The sequence below is a fragment of the Zonotrichia leucophrys genome, chromosome 8, assembly GCF_028769735.1.
Source record: "Zonotrichia leucophrys gambelii isolate GWCS_2022_RI chromosome 8, RI_Zleu_2.0, whole genome shotgun sequence".
Taxonomy (NCBI): domain Eukaryota; kingdom Metazoa; phylum Chordata; class Aves; order Passeriformes; family Passerellidae; genus Zonotrichia; species Zonotrichia leucophrys.
The window spans coordinates 20,900,349-20,920,197 of NC_088178.1; the positions used below are offsets into that span (position 1 = coordinate 20,900,349).

The 19,849-nt window shown below is 52.5% G+C and overlaps 1 protein-coding gene across 7 annotated transcripts in view; it reads left to right on the forward strand.

Moving 5' to 3' along the window:
• The window catches only part of RNF220 (ring finger protein 220), a 222,259-nt gene that overhangs the window by 91,873 nt on the left and 110,537 nt on the right, over positions 1–19,849 (forward strand). For 5 of the 7 annotated variants that reach the window (XM_064719305.1, XM_064719303.1, XM_064719302.1 and 2 more), the window contains exon 3: positions 4,550–4,624. The exons of the other annotated variants lie outside the window; for them this stretch is intronic. In XM_064719305.1, the coding sequence (XP_064575375.1) occupies positions 4,550–4,624 (75 nt within the window). The remainder of the gene's footprint in view (positions 1–4,549; positions 4,625–19,849) is intronic. 7 annotated transcript variants of the gene reach the window in all.

Below are 19,849 nucleotides of genomic sequence, written 5' to 3' on the forward strand. Positions count from 1 at the left end.
TATTATTTTGGGAATAGGAAATGCCCAGCATGGGGAGCTTCTCAGGAGCAGCACTTCATGTAGACAAGCCTTTATGCTCAAATTCACCCCCACCCACAGTCATGCACAGATGGTCTCCAAAACTCTGGATAGGGAGGTAGGCTGGGGCGTACAACCCCTCTTCTGCTGTTCCTGCAGCTTCTGCCTCACTTTGTGATGCCATTCAGGACACACAGTGCAGAAAGGCTTCCCCCCACCCAGGCTACAAGCAAACCCCAAACTGGGTTTTGTGAAGTAGAAGAAGTGAGGTAGGTGTGAGCAGTGAGAGATAAGGAGGCACTTGGAAGATGGACACCATGACAGTGCCACCATGGGCATTGCTCTGGACAATCTGTCTCCAGAAAGTGTAGCCACAGGAAGTTTTGGTAACTCAGTCTTCTGCTCCTGTGCCTGCAGCAACTGGAGCCTTGGTCCAGACTCAGCTGCTCTTGGACCCTTCCTTGCACAGATGCAGCACTGGGCTCTGAAATTTGAGCCCCTCATCCAGTCTGGGAGCTGAACCCATGTCAGGGTCTCTCTGTGAGATCCTCCTTTCCCCTCCATATGCACACAAGGAGCCACTTATCACAACATGTGATCCAGGACTCCTGGCTTCAAGCAGGAGGCTTCCCAGGGCAACATCAGGAAGTGTTTTCCACCAGGTCTATATGAGAAAAGGCTGCATCATCAGCGTGCTGGAGGTTGCTCACTCATTAAGCCTAAGTAGATGTAGCCCCTAGCAGGTACAGAGAGGGATCCATCACTGCAGAGCAGTGGCCCTGCTGCTGGGGATGAGGTGAGCCTCTGTTCACTGCCCTGATAAAGGAGGCTGCAGTAGCACAAGGCCAGCTGCTTCATTTCACATCCTCGGGGATCTCACATCCCCTCTGCATCCACTGAGACCAGGCATGGATGTGGAAAGGGCGACAGGGCAGCAGGTGGCACACAGGCTCCTAGGTGAGAGTTTTCAGTCACCCCTGAAACCACTCTTGTGACTCCCAACCTCTCCAAACTTGTGGCCAATGCTGACAGCAAGCCAGAGGTTTAATGAAAACCTTTCATGTGTTGGGATTCATTAGCTGGAACTCATTAAACAGCAAATAAGAGCCTGGATGTTGCCAACTGAGTCCTGCCAAAAGGAGCTCCTGCAGATGAATCAGCCTGGATGGCAGGGGACCCCCGTACTGGAGGGCAGGCAGGTGAGGTCCCATCCCTCTGCAGCAGAGCAAGGCCAGTGCATGCCAGCAGAGATGGGTCCTTTCCAGGGACCTCATGGGCAGCCTAGGAACAGCAGAGGCCAAGGAAGGTGAACTGTCCACCCCAGAGATGGCCACTGCCTGGCCCTGGGCAGGATGGACCATGCTGTAAACAGGACAAGGCTTGTAAACAGGGCTCCAGCTGGGACAAATTTAGCCCTTTGGGGTTGCAGCCCTGGCGCGGCAGGACACGGTGTCAGGGTATTGTCGAGAGGAGAGAGGGAGAAAGAAGCTGAATAAACAAACACAGCTTGTCCCTTTTTCTTTTTTCTTTTCTTTTTTTTTTTTTTTTTTGTCCCAGCCGGACAATTGTTGTTTCAGCCGGACAATTGCCCTGCAGATTGAGGGAACAGGCTGGAGTTCAAGTGAGTTTGGCTTCCAATGCTTCCCTTTTCACATTGTGTTTTCACATCAGAATGTATCCTGGCATATGTGGGGAGAGTGTCCATACCTGTGTGCATGGGTAACTCCATGGATGCTCTGCTCACATCTTTGGGCTGGCCCACAGGGATGGGGGCTGCTTTGCATCCCAGGTGGGGCTGAGCAAGTTGGCATTGTCTATATTGTCTGTCCTGCAGGACTTGGCTGTCCCCTTATGCACCAGACTAACACTTGTGGGGTCCAGCAGCACATGTGCAAGGTGATCTCTGCTCCACATGCATCTGTTTGTGCCTCCAGGGGTAGCGCAGCTCTGGAGGTGTCCCTCCACAGCAGAGGGACACTGTAGAGTTGAAAGTCTTTGCAGAACTTTAGAAACAGAGATCAGGACTTGAGTTCCTTTTCTCTTTTTCTGTCATAGAGTTTTAGACAAGTCATATTCCCTTGACAAAATCATCTGTGATCTCTGGAGCAAAAGGCATGGATCTTTTCTTCCAGTCCTGCTCTGCGAGGATCCAAGTCTCTTTCTAAAGGCCGTGTTTGGACGCAGCCTAATTTTCACATCTTCATTTTATTTTTCTCACATCTTTCTCTGACACACACATACACAGGCATGCTTCTATTGGAAAAACGATTTTAATACCCATGGCACATTGTCCTGGTGTGATATAAAATCCAATGACATGTGGCATTTGGAAAAGGTCACTTCCCCCATCAGGATTCATTATCCTACCTCATCCTGGGAAGCCATGGGGTTGCCCCCTCCTCTGCAGACCCCTTGCCCCCTCCCTGGCTACAGGACTCAAGCAGGGAGAGAGGATGAGGCGTTGGGTGGCCATGCCATGGACCTTGGCAGTGTCAGGCAGTTTCTGCTGCGAGGGCTCTTGTTTCTTGTTTGATGTCCCTGCACTTCCTGGTGCCTTAATTTTCCTCCTGCCACACAGCAAGAGAACTTACAGGGGTGTGCTACTGGGAAAGCTCTGTGGAGTGCACAACATTGGGTTTGGCTTTTGCTTTTCTCCCCCTGCTTGCTGCTCCCTGTCTGTTCCCTATTGAGTCAAAGCTGGCACCTGTGGAGCCTTTGCTCTGCTCGGTTTCATAAGGGAAACACTCCCCTTCCCTGTTTCACTTGTCCAAATTTTTGGCTGGGTTGGCTGGGAAGTGCCTGTGCGTGTCAGTGCTCACTGCCACCTAGGCAGAACTGAGAAGAGAAACTGGAGACCACATGGAAAGCCCAGCTCCTCACCAGCTTCCCCACCAAGCATGGGGATGCTCACAGCAGGGCAGGAGTGACAAGCTCTCCTGGTGTTTTTGCATGTTTTTGCCTTTCTTTGGACTTATTTCTGCTCAGTCTTTCCCAGGACCCATTTTGTCCAAGCTGTTTCCAGCCCAGCCTGGAGCTATTCCCTGGAGGGTGGGAGGGTGCAGGTCAAACTTGCTATGGAGGTTGTCTAGGGGTTCTTGGAGGATGCAGTCCCTTGCAGAGCCAAGCATGGACTGCTCCCCATGGGCTGTTCCATGGGAAGGGAACTGGGACCCAGGACTTTTCCACTTGTTCAATAACTACCTTGGGGCACCTTGGCCAAGCTATAACCCTGTTCCCCAGCTAGAAGGGAGGGGAGAGGTGAGGGTGGGTGCACTGAGCGTGCAATGGGCTCCAGGCTTAGTGGGAGGGGCAGGAGGAGGGAAGCAGGAGCAGTTTTTACTGGGGGCAGAAGGATTTTATTTGCAGCAGGGGTTTAATGCTTGATGAAGATGGCGTCTCAGAGTGCTGAGGGTGATGGTGACTGAAGCCCCTTCCTACCATATAAACACCAATGAGTTATGGGTACCCCAGCCTCTAATTACGCAGTCAGCCCCAAATAGGCTGTGTCTAACGAGGCTGACAGACTAATATCTCAAGAGCCCTTAATGTGTTATCATCTCTTGCTGTATGACCTCATATTTATAACTGCTCTGGTGGGAGGTTGAGAAATGTCCTTCTCTTCCCCAAGCCCCCTCCCCAACTTTCTCCCCCCCAGAGCAGCAGCTCTTCAGCCTCATCTGTTAGGATCAGGAGGAGAGAGGCGACTTCTTTCCATCCATCATCAGAGGAGTTCATGCTATTAGATGATTAAAGACATTTTTTATAATATTTGGAAGAGGCTTTGAAATGTCTCTCAAACAGTGTGATTAATGCCTGCTTAACCCTTGCCTGGCTGGGCTGGCGTGGCGGGGAGGCAGGTGCGTCCCAGGGCAGGACTGCAGTCACCCAGCCGTTGGGCACCCCAGGCCTGACAAGGTGTGATTCATGAGCGTGGGGCACCTGCAGGAAGCTCCGGCCTCCAGGCAGTTCCTAATGCACCCGGGGACTTTGTGGTTTCTGAGGCTGCAACGGTTGGGGCAGAAGGAAGCCCTGTCTGCCCCCTCTCCTGCACTTCCACAGGAGGCCCCCGGGCTGTGCCAGTCCAGGTCTGCAAGCTGAACCATTCCACGCTGATGCTGTGGGTTTCAGGGAAGGGCAAGGAGTGGGGGTGAACAACCATGCCCTTTCCCAACTGGTCTGAGCTGGTGGAGTTCTTACTTTCCTAATTTCCCGTTCTTTTTACTCTGTTGCTCCAGATGAAGTCTCTCACAAAAAAAGATGAAGTCTCTCTCTTAGATGCTCCAGGATCCACCTTTAGGGTGTTGCTTGCTCCAAGTTTGCCACAAAGACCCATGGGGCTGGTGGACACATTCACACTGAAATTGGTGTCAGCATTGGCTCATACCTGCTGAAAGCCAAATTACTGGTATTCCCTGATATTAGTTCCCCTGGGGGAGTGGAGATTTGGCCTCAGATGGGGGAAGTATGCCCACCTCCTTTGATCGTAGGCACAATGTTTCATAATCTCAATTTCTTGTCAATTGATTGCCAGATAGAAGCGACAACCAAAGAGGGCCCCAGGCGTCTGCAACTGCCACTCATCGTATGATTTTAACTCTCCCCCTCTGTAAGTTTGCATTATTTTCTTCTTCTTGTTGTTGTTATCTAAAGAAATCTCCTCTCCCTCCCCCTCCAAAAAGCCTCATAGAAATTTGAACACCTTTGTTGATTTGGTATTCAGTGTATAAATAGCTAAGAAGGGTTAATGCATGATTAATAGGTGTTTTATTAAAATGGTTACTCTGTCATTATAGAGTCAAAAGGATCAATAGATTTCTTATAATCATGGCTTAAAATCGTCTTTAACACCAGTGCTTATGGGCTTAAAACCTGGGGCAGAGCATTTAGAGGACCTGGGTGGGGGTCTCCTGTTAACTCCTTCCAGCTCTTTCATCACCTGAAGTGTGACTGTTCAGATGGAGAAAAGTCAACACGGGGCTGCACATTCTGTTACAGTTACCATCCACCTTATTATTGATGGGTATTAAAATTGTCACACCTGAGTGACAGAAAAGGGGAATGGAAAGCAGGAGAAACTGGGGATGCAGCTGGATAAATGCTCTTTGTTACCACAGTCAGCAGCACCTCACTGGAGCAAGGCTGGGGCATGGCCAGGCTGTCTGTCATCCATTAGGTGCCTCTGCAAAGCAGCAAACATTGGCCAAGCATCACCATCACAGCCTGGCTCCTTCTCTGAGTTGCACTGCCTTTACACCAGGGTAAGGTGGGGGATTCCAGCCTTGCACAGAGGTGAAGTCGTGTGCCTGGTGTGAGGCAGTGTGGCAGTGGCCAGGGAGGACTTGCCCAGTGCCACCTGAGTCACCTCAGCCCCTGGGGCTGCCTTTCCAGCAGCTGGATGATGGTGGATCTGGTTGGCCCAGCCCTTTGGGATGTGTGTTCCAAGCTGCTGTTTGGTAGCTCCAGGAGCACTGTGACAAATCCCAGAGATGCTGAGCTGCTGACCCCCAGCGCGAGGTCTCTGCAGAAGGAGGTGCTGTTTAGACAGGCTGACATGGGAGCATCTGAGCCAGCCCAGGCAGGGGAGTGCAGTGCCCCTCTGCCCCCTCACTGCCCCACAGAGCAGAGGGGAGATCCAGAGGTCATGCAGGGGGTCTGTGGTGTAGCCTGGACAGCAATGCAGAGCACTGCAAGAGCAACTGGCGCTGTTCCCTGAGTGATTCCCGAGTGTTTCCTGAGTGATTTTGGCAGCCTCAGCTGTGGATATTGGCTACACACTCATGCAATGGAGACCTAGATCTGCTGTCTAGTGAGCCAAGGAGATGTTGGTGTGCTGGGACCAGTCCTGGTGGCCTGAACTCCCTCCCCATGCCTCCATTTCTCCCTCCCAGGTGTATCTGTACCACTTCTGTGCAGCCCCTGGCCCTACAAGCCTGCCCAAGGCTGGAGACTCTCACTCAGAAGCTGTCTCTGATGATTTGGCCATGCAGAGTGACTCTGCTGCAGCCCCCTCACTCACTCCCTTGCCCTGCATGAGGGCTCAGCCCCACTCCCCACCAGCCCTGCCAGCCAGCTGGACTCAAACCAGTCAAGGTGACATAAATCAAGGTCATCCTGTTACTTTCCCTTTCTCTTCCCTGCCTCTCCTGCACTCAGCTGCCTCAGGCTGGCTTGAACAACTCCCACTTCTCAAGAAATCCCAAGTTTACCCCGTCCAGCTGGCAGGTGTGTACCTGGCACAGGGATCTCAGCCTGCTGGGAGGATATTGCTGCCTCCACCTCCCTTCCCCACCAGTGTCTGTGTGGGGTTGGGCAGAGATTTTCCAGATTCCCTGGATCCAGCTCTCTCCAGCCCTGTCTCATTGCTTATTTCTGGGCTATTATGTTCGACAGGGAGAATTTGTTTCTGTCCAGAGCAGATCCCCGGACAGTCTCAAACCTCTGAGGATTTATCATCTTGAGCTTTTGTTTGTGGGTCTCCAGCTTTCTCTGCCCCAAGCCCAGATGTTTCTGTGTCTCCTCCATGGAGCCTGGTGACCCCCAGGAGCTCTGACCCTTCTCTTCCCCGATGGATGTCCGGTCATGCAGCTTCCCCACGCCCTGGTCACACACATGCATGCAAAGGCTGCTGCTGGGGGCAGGATGCTGCAGTCACAGAAGCAGGGGACATGTCTGTCTTACCTACCAGGAAGGTGATGGCTGTGGCTCTTTCTGGCTTTGCTTTGGAGGGCTGCCAAGGGAGGTGGCCTAAGGCAGAGCACACTGGGCTCCCAGCACAGGAATCTCCTGGACACTGAGATCATGTTCAGCCCACCCTGGGACTGGTGGGAGAAGGCTGAGCTTGTCCCCTTGAGCCCCCAAATTGCATCCCTGCTTGCCTCCCTGCTCCACAGCAGCTGGGAGGGCTGGGCACAAAGCAAGGTGTGACCCCCTTGCTTGTCTCGGGCCAGCAGGGACATACCCTCATGTCTAGCACAGCTGAAACAGCAGCAGCCGCCTGTTCTGAGTCACAGAAGGGTGACAGTGGGGCAACTCTACATCTAAACAGATGTTCAGCTGCCCTGTGACCAGCGTGGGGACTTTGGGGTCCCTCCCAACAGGTTCAGGTCTGTTAGAACAGAGCTATTGACTGGCATAGTTAGCAGCTGGGGTTGTGTTTCCAAATCACCACCACTGCTGAGTTAGATGGGACCCCTGTTGTCACCCTGCTCACTTTCATGCTGTCGCAGAGGCCACTGTGTCAGTGGCAGAAAGCTGATCTGAGGGCAGTGGAGTGTGACAGAGGAGGAAAGGGGTGCAGGGCTGGTCCACCAAAGCGCCGCCCATGCAGCCCCATCCCCTCCCTGGCTGCCCACATTCCTCTGCAGCAGCGCCAGGAAGGGGGGGACCAACCTTTGGCATGTTTATTGACACTCCCTGAGTTCATACTGTGACTCTACAATCTTTCCCTGAGATTATTAAGAATTAATTGATCACTTTTATATTCCCCCCGATACCCGGTGCTGCTTTGCGACAGGCGGCAGGAGGAGGGAAGGGAGGCGGGAGGAGGGTGGGGTGTGTGTAAAAAACACACTGATAAATGTTAATTACTCTTTTACAGCCCTTGTCAAATTCCAGAGCAAGTCGTAAATTCATTAAACTCTAACGGATTAAGCACATGCAGCTTATTTAGTCGCCATAAACAAGATCATTTGGATGTTGATTTTCCCCTTTTTATTGCTGCAGCAGAAAAGAGGAAAAAATCAGATGAGGGAAGCAGTTGGTGGTTACAAGGGAGTCAGAAAAGTTTGGATTTATTTCATATCTTTTTTCCTTGCTCTTTGTAGTGTATCTGCCCTTGGGTTGTGCCAGCATCTTTCCAGGGAGTCTGGCCACCCCAGGAGCCGTGTCCATGCCCCAGGCAGCATGGACAGCCCTGGGATAGAAGGGCCATGTTGTACAAAGGGTGTCCATGTCCTCTCTGTGCTCCAGCAATGCCTTTATAATGCTGAGTCTCTTAAAGACCCAAGCAAGGCCTGGATGAGCAGAGATGGGATGTTTGAAGACTTTTCAGTAATGTTTTAGGTTGTGATTCCTGCTCTGCTCTCCATCATGCTGGGAGATCTCCAAGGATAAGTTGTCTCCAGCAAGGCTCATCCAAGGCTCTGGGATGCAGGAGGCTGCTCTCAGCCACTCAGCCTGTGCAGACTGAGTTAGCATAGAAGCAGCTCTGCTCATTCTGGGATGTTGCAGCTCATTGAATGCTATCCCAAAGTACTGACTGTGCCCAAGTGAGATGACCCCAATCAAACTCAGCCAAGAGAGGAGACAGGAAAGGGAAGTCAGGCTGTTAGGCAGGGACACGGTGCCTTTGGCTGCTCTGAACTCAGGAACATGGCCCAAGGTCTGCCAACCCACCCAGGAGCTTGCCATCTTCTGCTTGCCTATGTTAATAATCCAGGCTGACCTCCTGAACTGTGGGAGCGGTGGAAGGAGAATGAGAGGAGGGTCATGGAGATTAATTAATACTCAGGACTCTAATTACAAGTTTCTTCAACACAGGACTTCGAATGAGGAGCAGGCTCTGAAGCAGCCCTGAGTCCTGCTGCCCCTCAGCTGGGCCTGCTGAAACACCTCCTGCTGCCTTGCAGGAGTGGTTTTACTGGGAAAGGGGTAGCCAGTGGGGGACAGCTGGTGCCTGGGCACCAGCACCTCCCACTGCAGCTCCAGGGCTCCAGGCTGTGTGTCCAAAAATTGCCACACTGCTGCATAAATCTGTCCATGCCCTGGGCTGAGTGTTGGAGACCTGCTGCCATCCTTAGCACACCCAGCTCCCTGCCTTGGTCCAGTGGGACAAGAGCAGGAGGTGGCCTGGGGGACCAGAGGTCCCTGGTGGGTGTCACAGCCTGGCTCTGTGCAGGAGAGGGTGCTCCACAGGTGTGGTGCTGGCAGGAGCCTGGCACTGCTGGCTCTGTGGTGTTGATTACCCATCTCCAGCAGTGCTGGCCCTGCTTCCCCAGCCTCCCCAGCCTCCAGCAAGGCTGAGCTCAGCAGGAGCTGCAAGCAGCCATGCACTGCAGGCAGCAGAGGGAACTCTAAACACCTCACTGGAGCGTGCTGCCTGGCTGCTGCCAGAAAAAATTTGGGCTTTTACTTCAGAGTCCTCAGCAGCTCTTCACCTAAAGGAGGTGACCTGGGACTGGAGGGGTGCTGATTTGCTCCCACCCCATCTTAGCCCATCTGTGCAATGGGGGCACACCCAGAAGGTCTGAGCTGTGAGTACAGCCTAACTGCCCCAGCCCTGCTCCCCTCGAGGAGCTGCCAAAGCGCTCAAACAGGACAGCAAGGAGCTGCCAGCATCCAGAGCCCCATTCCCAGCAAGCATTTCCCTCTCTCAGCCTTTGCATCAAGTACAATGTGCACAGACGCCAGCAGAAGCATCCCTGCCCATCAGATCCCTCCATGCTTTCCTGCTGTGCGGAGGTGCCCTCCAGAGATCTCCCTGGGGCTCTGAGCACAGGCAGGGCATCCAGGGGTTAACGGAAGGAGCATGTCCCACGCTAAGCAGTAGCTAACAGCCACCAGCTAATAACTTTATGGCTTCAAAGCAGGGCATTTATCATGCTGAAGTTTGTTTATTCACAAGTTATATAGCACATTATACCAGCACTGTGTTTGGCTGATAAATTCTCTGTGACAAGCAAGGCTACCAATGGGGACTCACCAAGTCCAAAAGACCAGTAGCTTTTTCCTGAACTCTGCTTTCTGAGATAAGGGTGTTTTTTCCCTCTTTTGTTTTGCAAGGAGGAAAGCAAAAAAATTAGACAACCTGTAAACTTGGGAAAGAAAAAAAAAATGGTGACTTGTATTGGAAAAGTTGTCCAGTGCCATGATGCCCCAGTGGGGGCATAGGAGAGGGTTCTGATCCAAGTGAGGACCAGGTGAGCTGTGTTGGCAAGTGATGCCTATGGGCCTGTGGCCTTGTTGGGCATATACTGAGTGAGCACTGACAGGCTCTGGGTGTCTCCGGGAACAGCCTATCTCAGTCCTGTTTGCTTTCATGGAGGTTTTTTTTTTGGTTTTTTTTTTCTTTTTTTGCAGAAGTATTAGAGAGTGCTCTGGCAGCTCTCTGATTCTTCTTCAGTGTTTCTAAAATGAGCCATAATCATAGCTTTCATCCCTGTTTTGAGCTTACACATGTGTGGGATTTGTTACTGCTTTGACACAAGTGCTGTGTTCTCCTGTACCCCTTGCTCTGGGTTGAACTGCTCTAATCCCACTAATAATAATGACCTTCACATTTCTGCCTTGCTCTATCACAGGAGCCAAACCCACTTCGCAAACATTAACAAGCTCGGCCTCCCACCTCCATGCAAACATGATAGGTCAGGATTATTTTTCCCGCTGCAGTGGTGGGGAAACTGAGGCATAAAGCAAGGAGTGTGCTGACCTGAACCCACTCAGAGCTGACCTGAACCCCTTTGCTTTAACCCGTAGACCTCACTGTGCTCCAGTTTGCACCAACGTAGGCTTTTCTAGGTGTCACCTCTGGGGCAAGACCTGGGGCTGGTGGGATGCAGTGGGACAAATCCTGATGCCAGGACCTACCTCTGGAGTGTCACTGAGGGTTCTGGAGGCAGGAGATGTTCCTCCTGCTGGGGAGTTGGGGACACACTCCACACTGTGGGGGTTGTGGTGTGCCAGCTCATCCTGGCCTTTTCCTGTGGAGCTGCATCCACAGTGCTTGTGCGCCTGCCCTGCTGAAACAAGCAGAAAGCCCCCACCATGCCCCAGTGTCCAGTGCCCAGACAGGGGTATGTGGGTGCCCAGCTCCCTGCATGAAACATGCTCTGATGTGTGTCTGCAGGGGCTGCCCGCTGAGGGCACCTTGGTGCATTTACCTGTGCACACACAGGTGTGCATAAGCACTGATCCATGAGTGCACTGGGTGCATCTTCATCCCCAGTGCCGTGCTAGGGTCCATCCCTGGCTGCCCATCCACCTGGCTGTTCCCAGGCATGCTGCCAGCCCAGCCTGTGCATCCCTGGCTGCATCCCTGCTGCATCCCCAGCCGTGTACCTGCACGGCGTGCACGGCCGGCCGCGGATCTGCATCGGTGCCTGCGTGCAATGGCCCCTGCAGGCTGTAAATACTGGCAGTGTGGCGGGGAGGTTGAGCGGTTTATGGCTCAAGGTCAGGCCCGTGAATCATAAAAAGGTGTCGGAAGGAGCATTAACTCCTAGCCTTCGCTTGGTCTCTGTGTGGTTTCAGGCGGGGCCCCGGAGGCAGTGATTAAAGGGTGCACCTTCCCCTTTCAGTTTTACGGTAAAAGGAAAGCAGTAAATTAGAAGCCCACAGGCTGGGGCAGGCAGGGTCCCAACAGCACAACAGCTAAGCAAGTACCTGCCGTGCGCCCCGAGACTCTGCCTCTGGCTCTGCACACCCCAGCACAGCCCCACACAGCCCCTTCCCATGGCAGTCCCTGTACAGGAGCAGTGTCCTGCTGCCACGTGGTGGGCATGATGAGGGACATCCCTCCATCCTTGCCCAGCAACAGTTTGGGGTGGCCGGGGCTGTTCAGTCCTGCTCACCCCACAGAACAGGAGCGCCTCTTGCTTTGCACCTTTTTATGACTCCGGCTGTAATTATCTAATTAACTCCAGTAATAATTTTTTTTTAATCCAAATAGATATAATTAACGTTTAATGCCCCTGTTTTCTTGTGAATTGTCAGGACTATTAAGAGCTGAGTATTGATTGAAGAGGCATATGTTTCTGCTGCTGAGGTGGGACTGCAGAGGCAGAGGGCCCTGATAAAGTTGTCGGGTCCTGTCCCGCATCTGGACCTCAGGACAGTGAGTTGGGGCTGGGGAGAGTTGGGGCAACATCCAGCACTGCAGGGCTGACCCTGGCCCAGGGAAGCAGAGAGGAAGGGATGAAGGCTGTCTTATTTTTTCCCACCACTCAGCTGTAGGTACCCTCCAGCACTGTGGCCTTTGGTGAGCACTCAGTCATGGGGCATATGCTCTAAACTCGCCATCTCCTGGAGAAGGGCTTTCAGGGACAGAGGTGTGAATACACCCTGGTCCATTCTCATACCAGATCCTGCAGCTGACCCAGCTTGCAGCTGCCCTGGCACCCTGGCTTGTAACCACCACCATCTGCCATGAGACATAGGAAACAACACCTTCCCTGAGTGCTGCTGTTGCAGCCAGTCCTGATAAGGCACTGTTTGAAGGGCTGGGCCACTGCCAGACTGATTTCTCCCAGCTCCTGACAGGGACAGTGCACATCAGCCCCAGGATCACTGCAGGTACTGCAGCCCTTCTGGTGCTGCTTTCCAGTGGGCAGAATAAGAATTCAGGGCAGTCACATTCTGTGCCCCTGTCCCTGGGCTGGACTGAGCATTGGATGTCTCTGAGGAGGAGAGGAAGGGAGCCTTGCAGCATGCCAGGAGAGAAAATACTCCTCCTTTCCCTTAAAAAAATGTGCTTTTTCCCCCGGGGAATGGCATTGCGGAGCCCTGGAATTGACGCAGCTGCCAGAGGTGATGGATGGTGCCAGCTGATGGAGCAGAGCAGGTCAGCAGAGCAGAAACCAGCAGGCACAATGAGAGAGCATCCCTGCTAAGCAAGGCAGGCGGTGACACCCTGTGCCGGGCCCACAACAGCCCCCTCTCTGTTGGGCTGGATTGGCACAGCTGGAGTACCTGCGGTGCCACCCTGCGATGCCCCCGGCCTCGCCCCAACTGCACCCGCCAACAAGAAGGGCCTTTCTTCATCTCCACACAAGCCCTGATTGTTCACATGCTTCCCCTGCTGCTGCCTTGTTCTTTTGCCCTTCCCAGAGATGGTTCTGGGAGGAAATGGAGGATTTGCAATATCTGCATGACCAGAGCTGCTGGGACTACAAGGTTTCAAAAGGAACTGAGACTTCTCATGTGAGTCCAGACCAGGTTGTCTTGGTGCCCTCAGCAGCCCCATTCCAGGACATCTCAGTTCCCTCAGTAGCTGTGCTGTGTAGCTATGCAAGCCCACGGCCCACCCTATCTCAGTTTCCCCACCTGGCTGAGGTCCTGCTTCACTTTTGCAGATGTGCAAAAGTAAAGGTCCTGCTTCACTTTTGCAGGTGTCCTTTTCACTCACAGGAGAGCAGGGTATGTCCCCCTCAGGCGTGGGCGTGTGGGTAGGATCAGGAGGAGATCCCAACAAAGGCAGGCCACACTAAGCTGGAGAAAGGAAAAGCTCTTTGGAAGGCTGGAGTGAAGCAGCATGCACTGAGCCCCAGGCTTGAGACTCAGGACTGCAGGATGCTCTGTCTCTCTGGTGGGGGCAGCAGGATCTTCACCTTCCTTTCACCCAAGCATAAGGAAGAGAAAAAGCTCCTCCCTCAGCTGGGAGGCCATACCTTTCACTCAGATCCCCTTGGACAGAGGCTTCAATGTCCTCCAGGGATGTGGAGCTGCATTGTCCCTCCTGCAGGCTGGGGATACTGAGCAGGTCTCCCCCAGATGTGTGTCAGCAAGGAGCCCAGGTGTCCTGGCTCCAATCCCATGCTCAGTCTCCAGCTGAGGGATGTGTGCTAGCTGGAACTGCTAGGCTGAGGGATGTATCTCTGCAGGGATCTGAACCCTGAACTGTCATCTTTGCTCTCCAGCAAACCCAGCTGCTGAGTCCCTGTGCAGCGCCGACTGCTGCTCCAGCAGATGTGAAGAGGACGAGTGCAGGAAGGGGGCTCAGCTTCAAATCGATTCTGAGCACTGTGATAAGAATCTCTTGTCATTGTAATGGCTGGGACTGAAATGCTGGGCTGAGTAAAAGTCAGGTTTTTGCAGACCAGAGGTGAGGAGGAGACAGAGCACAGCAGGGAGCAATTGTGGCTCTGGAATGAGGTCCCAAGGCTTTGAGTCCTGCTTGCTCTCCAGTGACACTCTAAACCAGCTTTTTTTCCCAGCTTTAGACCTGCCCCCAGCTTCTTTCTCCAGCTCCTTCCAAAGAAGAAGAGCTCCCAGTGACACAAATAAAACAGTGAAGGAATAGGTCCAGCACATCCAGACCATGCATGGTGGTAAGGGGCACACAGAGGAGCAGTCCTGGGGGCTGAATATTGCCACGAGAGACGAAGAGTGAAAGGAAGAACTGAGAATTTCATGCTCCCATATCTGCAACTCCCTCCAGCCTCTTCTCACCTTCCCCTGAGCCGGGCTTATCCCCATCCCTTTAAGGAGTGCAGCACAGGAATGCAGGTTCCGAGGAGCCAGTGGTACCCAGGAGCCAATGGAGCTGACAGGGATCTGGCAGGGATTTCCAGGCCTTTGGGAATTCCCTCTGTTCCCACTGCTGTCCAAAAGCAATGGCTAAGGGAAAGGGAGCTGCTAAGCTTGTATGCTCCAGGTGGTATTAGACTACATAGAGACAGCACTGAATACCCTCATCTGTAAGAGGCTCCCCTGGTGCCCTGCTGATTTTCTGCCTTTAACCCCTCACGCTTCCTCCCTGCATTTATTAACAACTGTTGATTGGGATTCCAAGGTCGTCAAGCCTTGCAGAGGTGCAGATAAAATCTAAGGCTGCTGCAGTCCCCTGCATCTCCAGCCCCACCAATCCCCTTGTCTATCTACAATCTCTCTCCTCCTGCTAAGCTTTGCTCTGGCAGACAAGCCCCAGAAGGTTAAACAGAAGCAAGGCTGCTTCTCTGTCCTCCTCCAACAACCATGAGCTGGGGATGTGTCAGCTTTCCACCTGCCAGCCTGTTCCCTTTGCAGGGGCTGTGTGGGATGCCCTGCTGCCAGGTGGGGTTGGACCTCAGCACTAAGGAGGGCAACACTGTTCCAGAAGGCTTGCCCAGGCTCTGCAGCTGCCTGGGAGGTTTTTCTGCTGGTTCCACAGTACTTGTGTCAAAAAAACCCTTCTTGAAAGATCCCATGAGCCCCCTGCACATGGGTGCCCTGCTATTGGGAGCTCTTAGCCAGGGTGAGGTGCCCCAGTGCATGGCAGAGGGGCACCTCTGCACAGCAGTGGCTTTGTTGGGCCCAGCAATTTTTCTACTGGAGAGGACAACTCTGAGCAATGGACTAGTTTTTCCTATCATGGACCACATCCAGGTTTCATGGCTTCTTGGTGGTCACAGAAATGGCCCACCACTCCTAAGAGACAGTTCAGGAATTGCCCATTTAATTCCGGCAGGAGCAGTGTCACGTCGAGAGAAATTGGCCCCACCAGAGGATTTATTAATTTCTCCTTCCCTCTGCCTCCTGACAGGGGCTGTGCTGAGATCCTCAGAGTTATCTCACTAAAGCCAAGGGGAGCTTAGTGCTTAAATGGTTTTCATGCCACACAGAAGTTTAGTGCTTGTCAACAAGTCTGAGGTCTTGCTGAAAAGGCTCAGCAAAACAAAGCAGCAGGGAGAGGAGGAGAGTAGGCACCAGTAGGCTGAGAAGGGGGAGCACATTAGCCACATCTCCAGAGCACCTGCATACATGGGAACATCACATATCCATCTCCAGGTATCCCCACTAGAAAATTTGGCTTCCCCACTCTCCAGCAAGAGTTGTGTTTGGCCCAGCTCTTAAGTTTAAACCTCATGGAAAAACCTTTATACCTCACTAATGTGGAAAAACAGAGCTGGCCTGTAGTTTTCAAGCCCTTGCTTTTGTAAGTCTCTTGCAGAAATAGATGTACACAAATATTTTGTGTGCTGTATTCACCAGGATGCATTTCCTGCTGAGGCGAGCCCGGGGCTGGTGGGGCTGAACGCTGTTGCAGTAACGTGCTGGCTCTGCAGATGGGGATAGCAGAGCTCAGAAACCAAACCCAGCTCCAGATGCTACTGAAAAAGCTTGCCCTGCCTTGGGAGGACAAGGAACACACCCTCACCTCCTCAGGCATCCCAGGACAAGGAACACACCCTCACCTCCTCGGGCATCCCAGCTGGGAAGAGAAAACCTTAAAGCAATTTTCTTTCCTTTTTGGGGAGCTGGATTTCCTGGGTATGAATTAGTTTGAGCATGGGATAGCTCAGTTCAGGCTCTGGGACACAGATCTGATACAGGGGGCATCTGCAAGGCACATGTCACAGGCGAGCTGGAAGTGCCAAGGCCTGGAGGCCACTCATTCTGTGGGCTCCTGAGGAGCCGCCCCACACTTTGGTGGCAGCACAAGGAGCAAGGAAGCACAGACAGCAGGGCAGGCTGTCCCCACCATGGTCATGCTGCAGCAATAGCAGCCCCCAAGCCAGCTGCTCCTGTGGGATCTGTGGATGCCAGGGGGTCACTTGAGTCAAACGTTTGAGCAGGTTTGGGAGGAGGGCTGGGTAGTTTATGGGCAGTAATAGCATTTACAGCCCTGCTGGCTGAGGCACTGATCCATGGGGAAGGGAGACCTCTGGTCAAAAAAAGAAAAAAAGCAACAGTATCTGGCCTCCACCCTTCCCAAAGGCAGGATTGGCCCCATCCTTTGATTGAAGAATCCTTGGTGGACTGATGCCCCATGAATCTGTGGGTCAATCCCACCTGGCACACTGAGCATTCCTGTGCTGGTGAGGTGTTAACTCATCTGGTGTAAACTCATACTTCTCCATGGATTAATTAAGCCTTTAATTTTCATGGGAAGTGTCAAAGATTTCCCTTCCTCACCCCACTCCGTGGCTTTACCCTGACATCCACAGCGGCTGCCATCCTTGGCAGCTCCCCTGACAGTCAGGGATGGCAGGCAGCCCTGCACACACCCCATGCTGTTTCCCCATCACCTGCCACAGGGCCCGTATGTTTTCATTTAGTCAACATAGGGAAAAGCTGTAAAACATATGTCTGCTTCCCAAGGAGAGGGAAAAAAATGACTCCAACAGCTTGGTCCAGTTAACAGCTTGGGCTCTTGACTCTGCAGTTGCTTTTGCAGGCACTTTGTTCCATGCTCCACATTAGCTGGCCCCCATCTCTGGCTGCGCCAAGGTGTGCATCTGTGGGGAGGATATTTGGGAGCAAGGATGTTTGTGGGGAGAAGGAAGATGCCCCAGGATCTCGGGGAGCGTGGTGGGGCTGTGCTGCCCCCTGAGAGCAGGCAGGCAGGAGCCCTTTCCACCCCACCCTTTGCGGGCTCCTGCCAGCACAGCTCCCCATCCATCCCATACATTTACCTAACGCTAATGAGACGTATTGATTGGAATGATGGGATTTGTAAAGGTCGCAGGGTTAAAGTACATAAAACCAGCCTTTCTGGAGCTGCAATATCAGGGCCGATGGGTCTGGTGGGAGAGATTAAAGGCCTCGTGCTGCAAGAATGGAGAGAGCTGACAGCAATTACATTTCAGATGTGTGCATAGTTATAACCCCCTCTCCTTGCAAGACAGGCAACCACGTCCCCACCACTGCGGAGCAGGTGTCCAGCATCCCCTGTCTCCCTTTCAAAATCAAGATTTCAACTGAGCAAATCAGAGAATGAAAGAATGAGAGAAAACGTGAAAGGGAGAGAGGGAAAGATTGAAGATCCCATTGGAGGGGTCATGCCCAGTCCTGTCCCTCTGGTTTGTGTCCCTGTTTTGGGCTTCGCAGCTGAGTTGTTGTGGCACTGCAGTATGCTAAAGCTGATGAAATGTGAATTCTGAAAACACCATGGTCCCTTTTGTTAGGGCAGGACTCCCACTACTGGTAATGAGATCATCTGGCAGGTCATTAGAGATCTCTGTCCCCTGGAAAGGTTCACGTTCAAGGGCTGGAGGAGTCCAGATCCCCAGAAGCACAAGTACAGTTGGCTGGAGGTTTGCCCCAGATCAGGGCTGACAGGTCTTGGAGTAAGAGACAAATAAATCTGGACATCACTTTTTCTAGAGGTGTTTCTCAGCCATATGGGAAACACACAGGAGCTCTGTCTCTTGTGTTCTGCTCTGGGTTGTGACCATAAAAGTTTATTCCTAAATCCTCAGAGCCAGCTCAGCTCCGGTGGAGCCATCTTTTTCCATCATCCCTCCTTGCAGGCCCCTCTCTACACCACGTGTTTGTTTCTTGGGCCACAGCCAGGAGAGCTGTGCCACCTGAAAGGGGTGTGCTTTTAACATCCGAGGTTCTTGGCACAGGTTATGAGGTGCAGGGGAGTAAAATCTGCCTCAGGGTCTTTCCTGCCTCTCCAGAGGAAACACACAGAGACACAAGCTAGGCTAAGGGATATGTTAAGGATCAGTGTTGACAATATCACTACACACAGAAACAGCTGAATTATCTCCATGAGTGACCTTCATTAGCCCAGCTCCAGACAGGAGGAAGCTCAGCTCAGGGACCTTTGAGCCCCAGCTCATCTTGGCTTCACATCACCCACCATTCCTCTCATGGCAGGATTAACACCAGAGGCATCTGGGACTCAGGAAGCCTGGCTCCATCTGGCATCACACCAAGCCAGGAACACGAGCAGGGGCTGCATTCCCCCGGGGGTGAATCCTAGAAGGGAAAAGAAGCTATTCACCATGCAGGGAAAAAGGCACATTGCTCTCTGGTAACTCACAGCCTCTGCCTGGTGCCAAGGCAGGACTGAGCACATGAAGAACCAGAGATCTTCACAACTCCTGCAGGGCCCTTCTGCACAGCAACATTCCCCTGCTGCCCACCCACACAGACTGGAGATTTAAATCCTTCCCCGGAGCCCTGCCAAAGGCCTGCCCTGGGCAGCAGGGACTTCCCCAGGGCTGCAGCTCATCGCCAGGCACTCACCCATGCAGCTCGGTCTTTATTTATACCTCGTTCCCTCTCAGATGGTAATGAGTGGTTTGCACTGGGAACTAAATGAAGTTGATTGCCCACTAGTGTCTGCCATTAGTGGTAATTAGTTAAAACATCAGAGTATAAACAGTAAATTGGCTCTAATAATTAATACTAGCACTCAAGCATATGAGAGACACAGAGACTGGGAGAGAATCAGTGGCAAGCTTGTAAAATCAGCTGGGGCTGCTTTAATTAAAAAAGAAGGAATGTAAGTAGCACAGTATTGGAAAAAGGACAAAAGCCATCAGGAGCTTGCTTGTTAGAAGTGTGGTTGTGTCTCCTCTGGAGTGCAGCAGGGCTGAGGATTCACCTCAAGCCTCGGGTACCTACAGTGCAGAGGCTGCTCTATCCCGGAAATGCTGGGGTGCCACTGGTGTGATGAGTTTTGGCCTTGTTGTCAATAATCTGGGGCAATAGTGAGGACTGTAACATGTGAATGTGCTCCTGCAGATGTGAGGATGAGGCAGACGGGTGAGATATCCCATGGGATTTTTCAGGGGAGATCTGCTTGCATCAGAGGGGCTGGCTTATTTGGCTGCTCTCTGCTTATTAAAGAGAGCTGTCTGCTCTTCTCTTTCCTTCAGTGACAGATTTGGCCTCAGGTATCCTTTGGAGAACAAGGGGTGCTGGATAGGTCCTGGCAGGGAAGGCTGGGTTTACTCTTAGAATATTTTTTTTTCCCCACAGTTTTGCTAACCTTCTTTCAGCCCCTGTGCACCTTCCTCTTGCTCTGGGAAGGCAGGGGCTTCCCGTAGCTCTCCCTTGGCAGAAACACCTTTGGCCCTGAGCGCCTTCAGTATTTCATCTTAACAAACCCCGCCCCCCCCCCCCCAAAAAAAACCCACCCAAAAAAAACCAAAACAAAAACTAAACACCATCACACCCAAACAACAACTACAAAAACCCAGCGGAGGTGGCAGAGCAGCGTTTGGGGAGGACAGGGAGGCTGCATGTGTATTGCTATTAATCATCCCCACATACGTTAACCATGCTAATGTCCTAAGTGACAATAGCCCATCTCAGCTCATGATTTAGGGTCTGTGAACGGAAGCTGGGCTCCTGGGAGTAAATGCGTGAATCCTGCGCTGGTACTAAACCTTCTAATAAA